The following is a 17,934-nucleotide window of genomic DNA, read 5'->3' as shown; positions in this document are numbered from 1 at the left end:
ACCTCCCAAGTGCTGGGATTATATATATGTATTATCTTATTATTATATTATATATAGGCATATACCATCACATCTGATAATAGGTTACTTCATTTCACATATATTATGATATGGCATGGTGTGTTTGCCTTCATCCTGCTTCTGATGCTTACCTTTTAGGATTTGTGGAACCTGATAATTATTCTTCACCATATTCAGAAACATTAAGGATAATATTTTTCACGTAGTTTTAATGCTCTTTTCCTGAATGCCCTCCTCCTGCAACTCCAACTACCCTAAAGCAGACTACTTGGTAATGTCCAGATCATTGAATATTAAGTTTTCATTCCCCCTCCATTCAATCTGGGCAATTTCTACTGACCCATGTTCTAATTCAACTAATTTTCTATTATGCCTATTCATTCATTTTGACATACTTGAATTTCCATAGGTTAAATTTCTCCCACTGTATTTGTATTTCTTCTAGAAGTCATTGAACATATATGTAATTGCTTTGTTATTTTACAATCTGTTTAAGTTTATTGATTGTCCTCCTAGTAACAGGTCACATTTTCCTTTAAAATAAATGTGATAACTTTTAATTAGCCATGAAACATTAGCTGTATTATAGTTCTTTTTTAATCCAGTAGGCAATAAATCCACTTGTAAGTCAGCTTGATCCTTTCAATACCTAAGTATCATTACCAAATGTCTAGAAAAGCACTAATTCTAGGAAAGACGAAATCCCCATTCTTACAGTATGTCCCTTCTGGTTTCTACAATGGTTGTCCTAGTAGTTGACCTGGTCTTTTTACTCCAACAGACAAGTGACCATCTCCTACCTGTACAAACTCCTACACCTGCATACACTTATGGATTCTTCAGCCAAATGTGCACAAGATGTTGTATCTCTAGAGTTATTTCCTGTACTCTAATACTCTTCCCAGAATATTGTAGCTGCCTCAAACTCCCCATCTGTCTTCTAAGCTGGGTTCTCTCTCCCTGAGCAAGGGTCTAGTAAATCCTATATCTCTCTTCAGGGAGTACAAATCTAAGCTGTTTTTCATCCAATGTTCAAAATAGTTTCATTTATTTTATTCCTTTTCTAATTGTTTATGGAAACAAAATTAATTCAATATTTTTCTGTCATAGCCAAAAGGAAATATACTTGACTTTTTCATCTCACAGCACTCAGTCTCTTTATATACATACTTATATCATATACTTAAAAATCAACACATATAAATTATACATATAAATATATTTACATATAAATGTATAGGGGTTAGGGATATTGCTTTATTTACAACATTTATTAGCATATGTGACTCACATGCTAACATAATATATAGTAAGAAATATTTAAAACATTTTTCATCCTTACACATTTGTAAAGAGTATACAAAAAGGAAATAAAAGTTGTGATGGTTTGATTTAAAATTTTTTCTATTTAAGATACTATGAAAGCATGCCCACAATACCATTCTGCTTTCTAGTTTCAATATTTAATAAATTACCCAATAAAATAGGCTATGTGCTTGATGATTTTGCCCAGCTATAGGTTAGAAATTTTCTAAATTTATCTTAGTCCAATTAGTTATATTTATGTATTTTAAACTAAAGAGACAATACCTAAACTTCCCTATAAAACAAGCAAGAAAGCCAAAATTGTTCCTGATTCTAATTATTTTCACAACAGTACAAAACTGTTCCCATTACAGTAGAAACTGAGTTAAAAATCACGTTAAAGAGTCATAATATTATGCTAAAAACACAAAGGTTTTCAAAGCTGTCTTCTAAAAAAAAACCAACCACCACCACCAAAAAACACCTATCATAGTTTGGGAGCAGAGCTATGTGTTTACTCTTTAAATATTTCCTACCTAACTCATATCTGATACCAAAGATACATCACCCCTCTTAAACCACAAAGGCTTTTCTAAACAAGGTAACTGCAAAAGCAGTCTTCCAGAACAGACAGAAAAAGTTAGAATTGAAGGAAAGACAGAAGGAGAAGCTTTCTAAGAAAAGGCAATGAAAGCTAAAGGCAAGAAGTAACAAAGAATGACACAGACAACAGCATTGGGGATGACTCCAAATTAGTAAAACTTGGTAGTAGGCCATGATCAATCACCCCAAGAAATTAGACATGGCAGTTTCTTTATCTTGTAATACTGATACTTCAGGCTGTGTAATTCCTTGTTGTGGGTGGTTGTCCTCTGTATTACAGTATGCTTAGGAACATTACTGGCCACCATGTAATAGGTATTACAAACATACCTATCCTGACTAATTATCCTACTTCAAAATGTCTCCAATTTAGCCTAAGGGCAAAAATGCCCCATCTCTACCACCTGAGGATGAATCAAAATAAGATCAATTGTAATACAAGCTAGACAAAATAGTGTGGTATTGTAATTCCAATACTCAAAAAGGTTGAAAGAAAACTGCAAGTTGAAGACCAACCTGGACTACATATAAGGACCTCTTAAAGGCTGGAATTGGTGCTGTGGCTCAAGTGGTAGGGTGCTAAAATTGAGCAAAAGAAACTCAGGGACAGTGCCCAGGCTCTGAGTTCAAGCCCCAGGACTGGCAAAAAAAAAAAGAAAAAAAAATTTTGGTGAACTGGAGTGTAGCTCAGTGGAACACTTGTACAAAACACACAACTTGGCAGGTTGGGAATAGAGCTTAGTGATACAGAATCCCAGATAAGAAACACTATAGAACGAAATAAAATGGCATATGGAGTGAATTTTGCTTTGACTGTTTATTATTATTTGGTGTCAATATTGGGACCTAAAACTCATGGCCTGGGCACTGTCCCTAAATTTTTTTGTTCAAGGCTAGTATTCTACTAGTCTAAGTTTCAATTCCAGTGTTTCATAGATGGCTAGTCTTCTAGTCTTTGCTTATTACACACACACACACAATGTATGTACTATGTATATATATTTACAAGCATGAAGAACTGTAATATAAGCCAGGCACTGGAGGCTCACTCCTGTAATCTTATCTATTCAAGAGGTTGAGATCTGAGGACTATAGTTTGAAGACAGCTCTGGCAAGAAAGTCCATCCAAGAGATTCCTGTCCCCAGTCATCACATAGTTGGAAGTGGAGCTGTAGTTGAAATGTGGCTCAAGTGGAAAAGCTAAAGAACAGAACTCAAGACTCGGAGTTCAAGCCCAAGTACTGACATGCGCACACACATAGAACTGTTAACATAATTAATCCAGTAAAAGGCTTCAAATTGTTCACAATGTGAGCTGTACATCAGTGGTGCTTCACACTTGTATTCAGGAGGCTGAGATCCAATGGATCTCTATTTTAAGCCAGTGTGGGAGTGAGGGGAGGAAGAGAAGAATCTGTATCTCCAAAATAATCATGAAAAAAAAAAAAAGTCAGGCAGTGGGGAGGCATGGCTCAAGTGGAAGATCAACACCAGACAGCTGGGTGAATGCAAAGCTTTGAGTCCAAACGTAGGTAGGGAGGACAAGAAGGTGATGCAAATGTGAGGCAAAGGAAAGAAAAGCAGTTATATCCCAAATTCCTTAATTTAACTGAACTTTCTAGTTTGGCAGCACTACTAAAGCCATTCCTATACATCAATGTGTCTTTCTCACTCAAACCTTACCTAATAAATGGCTATTTCCTACCCAATTCCCAAAACATAAACAGTATTTTTTCCCACCTGGGTGCTAAGAATCAAAGGGAGGGGCTCATGACTGATAAAATGTACTACATTCTCAGTGCCATAAGAATTAATTTTTCATTAATTTTTACTGTGGTAGAGAATCATTAAGTTTCCCACAGCTGGATTCCCACAACTTCAGTCTGATAACTTGTGATCTAAAGTACAAGGTCACTTATAAACATTCCCAGAAACAATACTAGTTCAAGTTGAACTCACCTAAGTCAATTACCTCCGAAAAACTGTTATCTAGACACCCCACTGGTGTTACTGATCCCTTCTCTATGGTCACAGGCCAAAAATCCAGAAGACATATTCAAATCTATTTCTCACGTCCACTTTATTAGCTCCTCTTGCCTAGGAATGTCATTCAGAGGCAGAGCAGCTAGAGAAGGGATTTAATCCCTACCACAAAACACACACATCCCCCCCCTCCAAAAAAAAAAAAAACAACAACAACAGAAAAGCCAAGGCTTCCCTTGTACGGTTTCTGTTGCTTCAAATTACGGAATTCTCTGCTTCTCACTTAATATACTGCTGTGATTCCTAAGCAATGAAATGCACATATAGGTCATGCACTTGTGATTCAATGAGTTCTACCAACAATTAAAAAAACACTTTCTACTCTCAAGAATCTTAGAGACACTGACTGGAAGAGGGTTAGCACAAACTGGGAAACTAAATGCAAGGCGAAAAGATTCGAACACGGAGCCGTATGGGAAGAATCGATGAGAGAAGACATTTAAAAGACCAGGCAAAGATCCATCTCCCAGAATATTCTAATTCGCCTCATAAGGCTTACGGCTTTGTTAAAGCTAACATTAGCGGATCTAGCTTTGTCCTTCAGTTGTTTTGTATGTTTACAAACTGTCTCCAAAAATAAATGAAAAGTTCCCTCCTGGCAGAAATCATAACTCATTTCCTTCTCCATCTCCTTAGGGCCACCACACGGTGACTTGCACACCATCAGAACGCGATGAATTCTCGTCAGATTCACCCCGAAGGGACCGGGGAAAAAGAGAAACAGATGAACAGGGGTGGGTGGCTCACGCAGTAAGGTAAACCAGAACGGCACAGATGCAACCCAATGTAAGGGAAACCGAAACCTCTCGCTTCAGAAGGGCATGCGGGCCACCATCGCGAGGGCGCAGCCGAGGGGTTGAGAAGGACGGGCGGCCACCCCCCCACACACGAGAAAAACAAAAGGCTACTTCCGGCCACCTGCGCGGCGCCGACGCCACCAGCCGCCCCGCGGAGGGGGCAAAGTGACGATAGGCCTTCTCTTACGCCCCTCCTAGTGGCGCGTCTCCGAGGAAGGCCGCCCGAGATCCGTCTAGAACTTTCCCTCTCCCTCCTCTCCTCACCGGCTTGGTCAAGAACCGGCCCAGCTCGCTGCGGCTCTTCTCGTTCTTGGCGGCGATTAACCGCAGCGGCGCGGCCGCGACGTCCAGTAAGAGGTGCTCCATGGCTCTGGCGTCTCTGTCCCGGTTAACCACGGGCGTCCGCGCCCCGCGCTCAGAGCCGCCGAGCAGGCGAGGCTCCCACGCCGGAGCGACGGACTACGCCCCCAGGGAAAGTGGGCGCCGAAAGCCGGCAAGATGCGGCACACGTGGTGAAGCCCACGGGTCTATACGTCATCAGCCCGCGGCTGAGGCGGCGATAATGCGCACTACCGGCCCCGCCCCCGCTTTGGCGGAAGCGCCTACGTCACGACTGCGCAGGCTGTGGGAGCGGAAATGGCTTTCCGAGCTCTTCGGCGCTTCTTCTGAGTTCCGAGTGCTCTCCGAAGGTGTGAGAAGGGCAGAAACAGGTTCCGCCAGGTGGGGGGCTACCGAGCGCTAGAAAAGCAGGTTGCTCTCCTAGGACTCTAAATTGTGGAGATTAGTCCCTCTGACCAACAGAGCTCTGAAACACTTTTTTGGTCAGCTCTGGTAGTTAAACTCAGGGCCTAGCCACTGAGTTCATGTCCCGGAGATGTTTGGTTCCCTTCCCTCCCCGCCCCCGCCCCCCCCCCCCAAGGCTATTGCTCTGCCACGTGAGGCACAGCTCCGTTTCTGGCATGTTGGGTGCTTAGTTGGAGATAAGAATGTCACTGACTTCCCTGCCTGGGCTGGCTTCGAACTGTGATCCCCAGGTCCCAGCCTTCTGTAATATAGTTTTAATAACCATCCATCCCTTCATCTCTTCCACAACCTCTTTCGTTCCCCCTCCCGGAGGGAGGGAAGAGGGGGAAGTTTAAGGACTAACGGGGGAAAAATAGCATTGCATTACATACGAAAGAGGAGAGAGAAAACAAGAAAGAGTTTAATAGTAACACTGGAAGATGGAAACTGGCTGGAGAATTGTTAACAGTCTAGAATATGTTTTATAAGAAGTCAAAGGCCTCGAAAAAGTAGCTGTGGATCAGTGGTAGAGGGCTGAATAGTTTCTGTATGGGGGTTCAATCCCTACCAAAAGAAAAAGCCCAATAGAATAATAGTTACAAATAATTATAATGCACCATTGTAAGTGTATAAACCATAAGTGTAACACATTGGCTCTAAGTAAAAGAATCATCAGGATAACAGTTAAGGGAAAATAAATTCATCTGAGCAAGAGCAAGATGAACAATTTTGGGGTTATACTTGCTATCCAGACAGATGAGTGTGTGTGGACGTTGCTGAAGATCCAACCCAGGTGGCTCCCTCATGCTAGGAAAATATCACTGACCACATCACTAGCCCAAGAACGGCTTCTTTTTTGGCTTACCTGCTCCCGTCCCTAAAGCTCTATAGAGTTGAAGGCAGGCATAAGATTCAATGCATATTCAACACAATTAAGAAAATTGAGATAAACGGTAGAATTTCATGGGTGCAGAATGTTGAAAGGGTTGACATGAAGAACAAGATGACTGTATTCATAAACTGCTTTGATGAATGACAATTCCTTTGTGCAACTAAAAATGTATTTTTAAAGAGAATTCCATGTGTACCTCTAATCTTTATTTTTGAGACAGGGTCTTGCTACTGTAGCCCTAGCCAGCCTAACTCCTAATCCAGCCTTAGCCCCTGAAGTGCTGGAATTGTAGGTATGCATTATCAGACTCAACTCTTAATCTTTTTTGGTTAAGCACATACATTGGATATTGAAGTACATAGAAAATTTTAAGTCTATTTTTAAAAGATTTTTCTCATTGTCTTGGATAGTTGTGTAAATGTGAGAATTGTGAGTCTCCTCTGGCAATGTGATTCTATTTCTACTTCACTTCTTCTACATACCATTGTTTAAACTTTGGCATATCTACTTCTGTCTTCCATCTGTTAAATTTCTTTTCGTTGTCTCTTTGTGTTTTCAGTTTTTTGCTTCTGTCCTGGGAGTTTTTCAGCCTGATTTTCCAAGTAATTCACCCTTTGCATATGTTTTGTTTTTTACCCCTTTCTGCTGTTTTCTTTTGAAATTTTAACTTATTCTCATATTGAGAATATGAGGATTTTCATATTTAGCTTCATTTTATAGCTAAAGGTCTTATGTAATCCAGCTTATTTTTTAAGCCAGTACCATCTTTTAGTCATGGTTACTTATGGTTTACTTGGTGGTAAGGAGATGAATATACTGAAAAAAATGACTAGCAGCTCTCTCATTTGTACTGGATGTTCAAAAAGACCAAAAGGAGCAAGCTTATGGTGAAGAACCCCAGCACTATAAAACCAGTTAATTCTTCCAGCCTAAAAATCTACCAACCACTTCTTTGGGATTTCTTCTTGGGATTCTCTGGGAGAAATGGCAATGAGAATAGGTACTTCCAGAGGGAAGGGCCTAAACTGTTAACATACAGCTCCCAGGAAACTAGAGAGTGGGGCACAAAGAATGCCTAAGCTAATCAATTCTTACAAAGGTTTTTCTCCAAACCTTCACTTGCCCCAATTTTATTTCAAAGGACAGTTGAAGGAGAGGTATCATTCACTGTGAGATAAAGCAGGCAATGACAACAGGTTTTCATGAATGAGTCTATCCATACAGACTAGCCAGCCACATTCCACACTGTGGAACACTTCAAAATAGCCTCTTAGGAGTTTCCCACCTTTTAAAAAACATCTAAACACAATATAACAGAACTTTACATGTTTTTATTATACATTAGTGTTACTGAAAACAAACTTTGTACAAAATGTTATATACAGATTAAAAAAAATCGTTGTCTAGGCAAAGCCATATACATATGTGCATACATACAGGCACATACACTCAAAATTTTACATCATTACAATTATACATATTTACAGGTAGACTATTTAAATTATTTTCAGTTTACCAAAAAAAGATGCAACTATAAAAACTAAAAAATGATGAAAACTTGAACTAAAGAGAAGTTTAAAATCCTACAAAACTTTTTTAAAAATGTAGAAGTCATTTCATTGAAATATCAAAAGGGTTCAATATTACATTATTGTTGTCTTCATCTCAGTTACAACTTCTAATATGTTTAAAAATAAATACTTTGACCAAGAACAAGTAAGAAAATCAGACCCATAACTGTAACAGGCTGAACATGCTGAGCTGATATTAGAAGGTCTGGAAGCAATAAAAAATATAGATTATCATCTTCTAATAAAAAAAAATGAGACAAAATCTCCATTAGTTCCCCATTTAAAACACGAGGAATCCAGTTTCTGTGTAGTATGAAGTACCAATGAAAACTCCAAGGAATTCAGCAACTTATCTGTAATGTTAAAAAAAATGCTAAGTTGTAATTCTAATTTTCAAATATGACATTCATAAGTATAACTTTCTAAACAAGCTGTACTTATAATATTGATGTTAAAGAATTAGCTTATAGAGACTCAAGTGTGATAACTGTTGTTACACTGTTTTTGTTCTTTTTTTTTTTTTTTTTTGCCAGTCCTGGGGCTTGAACTCAGAGCCTGGGCACTGTCTCTAAGCTTCATTTGCTCAAGGCTAGTACTCTACCACTTGAGCCACAGCACCAATCCAAGCCTTTTCTGTTTATGTGGTACTGAGGACTCGAACCCAAGGCTTCATGCATGCTAGGCAAGGACTCTACCACTAAGCCACATTCCCACCCATGTAACACTGTTTTTTATAGTTTCTTAATGATACTATAATATATAGGGGGAAAAATTAGAGATAGCTAGGAACTCAGGCAGAAAAACCCAAGATTCTCTTTTCTGACCAAATGACCAAATGAATGTCAGAAGTACAAGTATGGCTCAAGCACCACACACACACCCTGTGCAACCTGTGGGCAGATCAAGTACTAGTCATGAGCAAAACAGCTGAGCTAGAGCATGAAGCCATGATTTCAAGCCCGGCACACACACACACACACACACACACACACACACACACACGTGTTGTGGGCAGGAGAAGAAAAGTGAAGGACGGGGTGACATTGTCCAAAAAAGAAATGTATTCATTACGTGACTTTTGAAGTGGTAACCCCTTTGTACAACACCTTATTATTAACAATGAAATTATATTTTAATAAAATCCTCCAGTATAAAATCATTAAAAGATTTTCATATTAAATGTTAAAAATAATTTTATTTTCCAATATTTTTCGATTAACAAAATTCTTTGAAAAGATTTGTTTTATAATTTAGACATTTCCGACTAATAAACATTATTTCTAGAATCATGTTAAATTTTTTATGAATTTACTTTCACAAGAAAGAAGAATTTTTTCTCAGACACAAAAATGTTCATTGGCAAAAACAAACCAAGGCTAATTTATTTTACTTATTCTTCATTAACTTATTTTTTGTGCCGTCATAGGGCTTGAATTTAGGGCCTACCCACTGTCCCTGGGCATTTTTTCTTGAAGGTAGCACTGTACCACTTGAGCTACAGCTCCACTTTTCTTTTGAGTTTTTGGTGGTTAATTAAGTCTCACAGACTTTCCTGCCTAGGCAGGCTTTGAACTGCAATCTTCAGATCTCAACTTCCTGAGTAGTTAGGATTACAGGTGTAAGTCACCAAGGCCCAACAGTTTTGAGTTTTGTTTTTTGTTGTGGTTTTTTACATGAAATATTCCCATATCAGTCAAGACTGGCCTTGAATTGCATTGTGGGAGTTGAACGATTACAAGTGTTTACCACCACCTAGCTATTTCTTAAGGGCAGCAAAAGTCATGCTTTGCACTACATTTTTGGTTTCTTTTTTGCTGGCAGTCCTGGAGCTTGAAATCAGAGCCTGGGCGCTGTCCTTGACCTTATTTCCTCAAGGCTAATACTCTACTAAATGAGCCATATGACCACTTCGGTTTTTGTTTTCTTTTGGTATTTTTTCTTTTTGTGAAGTTTCAGGGACTTTTCTACCCAGGCAAGCTTTGAATCTTGATCCTCAGATCTCAGCACATGCGCTAGTCATGAGCTTAAACTCAGGGCCTGGTCACTATCCCTGAGATTTTTGTTCTCAAGGCTAGTCCTCCACCACTTGAGCTATACATAGCTCCACTTCTGGGTTGTTTTTTTCTCTAAACCACAATCCTCAATCTCAGCCTCCTGAGTAGTTACAATTACATGTGTGAGCCACTGGCACCCAACTGTACTACTTCTTAAAAATTCTTTAAAAGAAGGTTTTTCTCCTGACTGTCCATTATTCAGCCTTATATTCTGAATGACAAAGAGAAATTTTATTTATAGTAAAGTACTAAACATCTTTTGAAGATCTCTTGAGTAAACCAATTGCTTACAAGGATATGGGAAACAAACTGTAACACAGAAGAGGTCTGGAGAATTGGTGTAAGTGGTAGAGTACCCTCCCCACCCCCCAAAAAAAGCAGTAGAAACAAAACTTGAGGCTTAATAATTCAAAAATAATGGGGCTAGACAGTATCTAAAAAATAAATAGAAACTTTTGCACAGTGATTTATGTCCAAATATAATTGCTATTCAAACTAAAACTTTAGATGTTTTTATTCAAATAATTTTAACTATAAATTAATAGAAAAATGATACACTAAATATTTTTACAGGGCTGGGAATATGGCCTAGTGGCAAGAGTGCTTGCCTTGTATACATGAAGCCCTGGGTTCGATTCCCCAGCACCACATATATAGAAAACAGCCAGAAGTGGCGCTGTGGCTCAAGTGGCAGAGTACTAGCGTTGACAAAAAGAAGCCAGGAACAGTGCTCAGGCCCTGAGTCCAAGGCCCAGGATTGGCAAAAAAATAAATAAATAAATATAAATATATATATATATATATATATTTACAATTTTTCTTCTATAAGAATACAAATTACTTAAGTAATTAAGTATTTACTACTTAAGTATCAAACTATTTTTCCCAGGAAAAAACAATTTAATTAGTTACTATTACATATATATATTTATAAACCTGTAGAAATATAGCTAGAAGGGCTGGGGATATGGCCTAGTGGCAAGAGTGCTTGCCTCGTATACATGAAGCCCTGGGTTCAATTCCCCAGCACCACATATACAGAAAATGGCCAGAAGTAGCGCTGTGGCTCAAGTGGCAGAGTGCTAGCCTTGAGCAAAATGAAGCCAGGGACAGTGCTCAGGCCCTGAGTCCAAGTCCCAGGACTGGCAAAAAAAAAAAAAAAGAAATATAGCTAGAAGAAACTAATGAAACATGTCTATGAATAGTATTAATAATTTGTTACAGCAAACCCTGTTATCTGTTTAGATGACAACAGTTTATTACACATTTTGTTTTGTTTGTCTGCTACTGGGGCTTGAATTGAGAGACTTCCATTCTCCTTGGCTTTTTCTCTTAAGGCTGGTGCTTTATCACTTGAGCCATACCTGTAATTTCCAGCTTTTTGATAGTGAACTGGAGATAAACAATCTTATCAACTTCCCGGGCTGGCTTTGAACCTAATCTCAAATCTCAGCCTCCTGAGTAGAATTACAGGCATGAAGCACCAATGCATGGCTGGAACACATGTTTTTCAGTTTAAAATATTCAGCACTCATAATGGGTAACGTGGAAAAACACTGTATTACAATGACTACATACATTGCATTGGTTTCATACTGCTATTCAAGAATATTTTCTTTCATTCTTCATCTGCAAAATGTTATTAATCATCAAATGGGTTTTTCCTCATGTAAGAGTTATCAGGAATCAGAACTGAACTGCATCAGGCTAACTCTATTACAGCCAGCCCTGCAGCTGAGGAATCTTAGGTGTCTGCAACCATCTTCCAACTTGTGACTCAAGCAGGAACTCAACTGACTGTCTCTCATGCACTTTTCAGGTCTTCAAAGACTAATACACCATTAAGTGCACTGTAGTGTCAAAAATGTATTATACATTAACTACCTGCATTTTGACTTCTCAAAGAGTTTCTTTAGCTGCTGGAATCTCTCTGAAACCTGAAAAATTAAAAATAATGATAAACATCTCATTTTTTCCATCTTTGATATTTTCACAAAACATCTACAGACAGCAAAAGTTACCCTCAATAACAAACAGATAAAATAATGTTTAAAAAACAGATTTTTTTTTTTGTCAGATATAGGACTCAGGGCTTGAGGGCAATCCCTGAGCTTTCTCCGCTCAAAGCTAGCACTCTACCACTTTGAGTCACAGTACCACTTCTGTTTTCTGGTGGTTAAATGGCGCTAAGAATCTCATGGACTTTCCTGCCTGGGCTGACTTTGAACCATGATCCTGAGATCTCTGCCTCCTGAGCCACCAGTGCCTGGCTTGGGAAATATTTTCATATTATGATGATTGCTTACCATAACTTTCATTTGCTACATCTTATTAAATAAGGAACATTACCACATCCTGAGATGAAATAAACCAATAAAATGGTTAAAGCATAGGGAGAAAAGTAAGGGCCTTTTCTGTCACACTTCTTCCACAGTCATCAAGTTTATTAGTCTATAGTAAGCCAAATTTTAAAGTACATTAACTAGTAAATGGTTTTGTTTCTTAACACACTGAAAATTATATCTGGGTTAACTTTTTTCTTTGCACCACAGGGGGGAAAAATCTAAGTATGTCAAACAGCAGCTACCTGTGAACCACTAGAGAGGTAAAAATTGGATAATTACCTGATTTGGATTTTTATTCAACTTGACTGCCAAATATGTAAAGGTCTTCAGTGACGGCATTCTTTTCTGACACTCTAGTAAAATTTCCCGGTCATCATTTCTAAGGAGGGAAAATATGCTTTGCTTTAGATGTTGAAATAGAAAGGTCATAAATTTCCCTGCTTTAATACCCACCAATAAGAGCGACATTTTTAGTAAATCCCCTAAGAAAAAGTACATATACCAAAATCTGAACAATGCTTATCTCTAGGAACAAGTTTATGATTTTACTCTTTAAGCTCATAAATAGTAAATGCATTAATGATAAAGTTTTCATTTTTATCTTTAATTTTACCTTTCATGTACATACTACTTAAAATATTAAGGACTGAAAATGATTGGACAGAGTAAGCAGAAAAACTAGGACTAAAATAGAGGCCTCAATACCAGAATCTTCCAATTCTAACATGTTTTTGCCATATGGTTTAAGCCAATATGTATTATTACAGTCTCTGAGATTTTATACTGCCATCTACAAGTAACTTGAAAGGAGTATTTCAGAATTGTGGCATTTAACAAAACACTAGTTTTAAGAAAATTCTTTCCTCACTAAGCATTCTTATCTAGTATGGAAACTATGAAACTCTAGTCCCATTGTTACCAACTATGATTATCTTTTATGTCTGAGGTAGGGTCTTTTTTAAAAATTTTAATTGGTTATGGGGTTTGAACTCAGGTCCTGGGCTCTGTCCTTGAGCTTTTCTGCTCAAGACTCTACCACTCTAAGCCACAGTTCCACTTCTGGCTTTATAGTAGTTAACTGGGGATAAGAATTTCAGAACTTTCCTGCTGTCCAGGCTGGCTTCACACAACTATACTCATATCTCAGCCGCCTGCTCTTGAGTAGCAAGGATGATAGGTGTGAGTCACCAGTGCCTGGCTGTGAAGTGGGATCTTAAAATCTACATTTCTCTAAAAGTTCACGTAAAACTCATAAGTACTACCCATTTGTGGAAGTTAAAATTTAGGGAAAATGGTGGACACAACCATTTTTTGCTTCACCACTTTCACTACTTGTCATTATTACTTTCTAAAATGTGCTTATATCTGTTCCTTCTAAATGAGAGAGTTCTTTTTAATTGAAAGTGTTTAAATCTGGGCATGATGGTGTACAACTAAACCAAGCATTTGAAGGCTGGAAAAGGAGGATCACAAGTTAAAGGCCAGCCCAAACTAGGTAGTAAGATGATCACAAAAACATAATGAAAAGCTCTGCCAAGAGGGGCCATTCACCCCTAAATAAAAGCTATTATTCCAGACTGGGCTACAGCACAGCTGCATTGTAGCCCAGGATGTATCCTCAAGTAACTTTGGCTACTTTTGAAGTAGCTCATCATTTTCCTTGGCTTAGGATGGAATACAGAAAAGATGACACCACAGATAAAGGCTCAAAACTTACTGGTTCCTAAAAGGTCTCAAAAGATTATTACCTTGTCCATGAAACTATAATTTCTCCCTTCTTTTTAATAACATTTTTTGCAGAAAGGCTTGTAGGCAAAGTGGCAAGAGATGCTGATGAATCATTAATCTCTGGGCTTGATGAGAGATCTTTATTCAATGTTGGAGTCCTTTTCTTACTGGTTTTCTTTTTTTGAGCATTATCATCTTTATCACAGTCTTGGCTAAGTTTCTTAGACTTTTCTCCATTAGTTAAGTCTCTTTCCTTCTTTTGTTTTTTCTGAGAATGATTTACATCAAAACAGTTTTTCCTTTTTTTTAAAGCATTATCCAAAGTCTCAGGCAACTCCAAACTATCAGAATTTGTTGGTAGCATCAATTTTAAATCATCCTTATGTACTTCACATGAATCCAGTTTTAAATCATCTTTATTTACTTCACATGAATCAGACTCTGGGGTCAAATCGATACAAGTTTCCTCAACAGTGCATCCCACAGGCTTGTTTTTCATTTGCATCTTTTCTTCCTTACAGTTATCCTCATCCACACATATCACCTGACACTCTAAGCCTTCAGCAGCTAATGTGGTGTCATTACCTTCATTTTTACTGTCATTTGAAGCATCTTGTGTCAAATCAATAAAATCATTTATAGTATCAGACTGTAAAGAATTACCTAATATTTGAGTGCTTTGATGTAATTTGCTTCCAGAACAACCCAACTGATCAATATTTAAAACTGCTACTTCTACAAATTCTCCCAAACTTTTGGTCTCAGATGCTGGATCTTTTGTTAGGTCTATGTATGAGTCCTCAATAGGGTGTGGGATTTTTTCCATTGAAGGCAATTCTTCAAGGCTTTCGGGAACTCTTGGCTCCCATACTTGATGCAACTTGAAACAATCATCAGCCACTTTATCACTGTGACCCTCTTTACCTGAAGCATCTTTAAGAAATTCATATATATGTGGAGCCTCAGTTTGCATCATAGAGTTCTGCTCATGAGTTGATTTGTTGCTACCAACATTTGTGTCAGAATTTTCCAATTCCTCCACAGATTTCAAAACTGTGCTTTGGCATGAAACATATTCTTTCTCTGCTACTTCATCAGCTTCCCTTCCAACTTGGGGCAAAGATGTAAATGACCCATTCGCAACCATACCGTGTTCAAGACCAGGAGAAGTAGATGGTGCTGCACGTCGTATTTTCACAATGAAATGATCATTGGACTTTTCCATTATGACAGCATGCATGGGTAGATTAGGGTGGTACTGAAAGCCTGGAGCAACAGATCGGCTTGTCCACGATGAAGAACAACTTGACTTACTGCTTGAGTTGTCAGACTCCAGAGCTAAATGAATGTCTTGCTCAGAGGCATCCTCTTCTTCAAGTAAGGCATCTTCACTAAAATGTGCACTAATAACTTCTTCAGGAGTAGAATTGGACAAAACTTCAGGTTTTAAGAAGCTCAGGTGACCATCTGATTTCAGTGGTGATGGTACAGTTAAAGAGACTGCAAGATCTTCAAAGAGTATAGAAGAAATGTAGGGTTTGCTCTTTTCTGAATTACATACATTATCTTTAGCCAAACCCATGTTAGCAGACACTTCAAACATACAACTTTCATCTAACACATCAGGATGCACTGGCAACGAAAGCCCTGAAGACAAAGAAGGACCTTTTTCAGATGATAATGACCAATTGTCATCACCAATCATTTTTGGACATGGAGAAGCCACTCCGGAAACAAGCTCTTCTGTTGTACAAGCTGGAATAGATTCACACTTAAGACTCTCCAGCAACTGTTTCTCTGGAGTCTTTAATTCCCACTCTGTTTTTTCAATACAGTTGACACTGTTATCCAAAAGATCAGAACCTTGTAACAAACTTTTAAATATTTCACCCATCTGTGCATCACTCACCAAATTAAAAGTGAGGCTAGATGCTTGCTGCTCAGTAAGGATCTCAAAACTACGTTCGGGCTTCAACACTGTGTGCTGAGATACTGGTGTATCCTCAATGGTGTTGCTTTCATTTTTGGTTGGCTTGGGAGTGCTAGGACAGTTTAGTTCCAAAGGGTGCTCTTCAGATTCAGAGTTCTTTATGCTTTCAAAGCAGGAGTTAACATTTCTTTTACTGTCAGGCACCACTGTGTCAGTGGTGGTGTTATTTTGGGTTGGATGTTTTTCTTCAGACTTTCTACACTCCAGTGAAGACTTGAAATTCACAGAGTGTTCTGATTTTGACCATTTTTCCCTTTGAATTTCTTTGTTGAAATTGTCCTTATTCCTCTTCTGACAATATGAATATTGTGTTCTCTCTTTACACTTTTTAGCAAGCTTTCCTCCATTACTGTCACTCCCAAAGTTTATGGAATCACAAAACTTTACTAAAATTTTCTTAAGCTTTTCAAACAAATAATCAAGTTGTTCATCTACAAACTTCCACAGTTTCTTTTTCATATCTGGTAGTTGCTGTTCAAATAAACGATCAACTATGCCATTCTTCTTAACTTGTTTAAGGTTAGATTCTATAACATCACAGAGATTCTTCTGTAATGTAGTCACTGATTTAGAGATCTTAGAAAAATCGAGGTATTTAATTAATGATGTAAACCTCAAAGCTGCTGACTCAATAATCCTTTGAAACTGTATCAATGAAAATTTTACCTTGAATTTCATGTAACTTTTCCTTACATGTTTTCCTATCATTCGTAACATATGCATAATCTCCCAAACAGAAGAAGGTACAGTAATAATTGGAATTATTTTTTCCAAGCTGGAAATGCTCATTGTTTTATCCTTCCTCTTTGATTTTGAAGGTCTGCTGGGTTCATTTTGTCTTTTATTCCATTTGCTATTGTTCTGGTGAGGTTTTACAGATGTTTTCCAGTGGTCTTTATATACATGAACAGTACTCTTCTTTCCTTCTGGACTAGTATTAGTGTTCTGAAATTCAACAGAAGCTCTAGGTTTGGCACATATTTCAAAATGTTTTTGTGGTATAGATTCTTCACTGTCACTTCTAATTTCTCCTTCTTCCAATTCATCTAAAACTGACTTCTTACAGGAATCTACTTCTGTACATTTGTCAGATTTGTGAGTTGGCTTTTGATTCTCCTTATTGAGACCAGGCGGAGTCTTGGAGGTAGAATGGTCTGAATTTGATGGAAACACATCTGCAGAAGAGAAATTATACTGAAGTCACAAAACCATAGTCATTTGATGTTCCTATCCTAAACAGAAAAGCCTATGCTAATGCCTAATACTTCATCTTTTTCATTGCCCTTTACTGGTATTACAAAAGCTCAGAAGAGGCTACAGTTATGTATTGTTCAGTGGTAGAGCACTTGCCAAGTATGTGTTCAAGCCTTGGGTTTGACTGTCAGCAATGCAAAAGGGCTCAAGAGGTACCTGCCAAGTTTAAGAGTTTGGTTATTCCAACAATCACTATTTCACTTGAATGGCTACCATCCAGTTATCTGATGATGGCCTTTGAACAAAAGAGTATCTAACCCCTAGACCTAGACTATAGCTCAGTGTGCTTGGCATGCACAAGATCCTGGCTTCTATCCCTGGCACCAGTAGGTAGATATTTAAATACACAGAAAAGTATTATTTGAAATAATATGTCCTTTTACTTTTTTTATATAAAGAAGAACTAAAGGGGCTAGATTATAGCCCGGAGAAAGTGTGCTTAGCAATGAGAGAAGCAATCCCCAGCACCAGGAAGAAAAAAAAAGACAGATTTAAGAGTTATCTAGATTTAGATAAAGAACAATGTCAGAGTATTATTTTAATGGTAT

General features: G+C 38.1%; 2 protein-coding genes and 1 long non-coding RNA gene across 9 annotated transcripts in view; 1 reads left to right on the top strand and 2 right to left on the bottom strand.

Annotated features, from left to right (window-relative positions):
• The window catches only part of Mdn1 (midasin AAA ATPase 1), a 156,119-nt gene extending 150,978 nt beyond the window's left edge, over positions 1–5,141 (bottom strand). For all 3 annotated transcript variants that reach the window (XM_048353838.1, XM_048353839.1, XM_048353840.1), the window contains exon 1: positions 5,034–5,141. In XM_048353838.1, coding sequence (XP_048209795.1) covers positions 5,034–5,135 — 102 coding nt within the window. In that variant the 5' untranslated portion in view covers positions 5,136–5,141. The remainder of the gene's footprint in view (positions 1–5,033) is intronic.
• Positions 5,142–6,623: 1,482 nt separating this feature from the next.
• LOC125357131 lies at positions 6,624–11,947 on the top strand. The gene is made up of 3 exons (XR_007212070.1): positions 6,624–6,634; positions 11,407–11,410; positions 11,760–11,947. It is a non-coding gene; the product is annotated as an uncharacterized LOC125357131 (long non-coding RNA).
• Positions 7,761–17,934, bottom strand: part of Casp8ap2 (caspase 8 associated protein 2) — a 32,171-nt gene continuing 21,997 nt past the window's right edge. For 4 of the 5 annotated variants that reach the window (XM_048353834.1, XM_048353832.1, XM_048353835.1 and 1 more), the window contains 4 exons: positions 14,163–17,307; positions 12,694–12,793; positions 11,954–12,006; positions 7,761–8,368 (listed from right to left, as the gene is read on the bottom strand). In XM_048353834.1, coding sequence (XP_048209791.1) covers positions 8,365–8,368; positions 11,954–12,006; positions 12,694–12,793; positions 14,163–17,307 — 3,302 coding nt within the window. In that variant the 3' untranslated portion in view covers positions 7,761–8,364. Of the gene's footprint in view, positions 8,369–11,949; positions 12,007–12,693; positions 12,794–14,162; positions 17,308–17,934 lie in introns of those variants that run through there. The other variant, XM_048353836.1, reaches the window with a different exon arrangement.

Source organism: Perognathus longimembris, chromosome 9 (assembly GCF_023159225.1).
Source record: "Perognathus longimembris pacificus isolate PPM17 chromosome 9, ASM2315922v1, whole genome shotgun sequence".
NCBI lineage: Eukaryota > Metazoa > Chordata > Mammalia > Rodentia > Heteromyidae > Perognathus > Perognathus longimembris.
The sequence above is the reverse complement of the archived record's forward strand: the minus strand, read 5'-3'. Positions and strand labels throughout refer to the sequence as shown.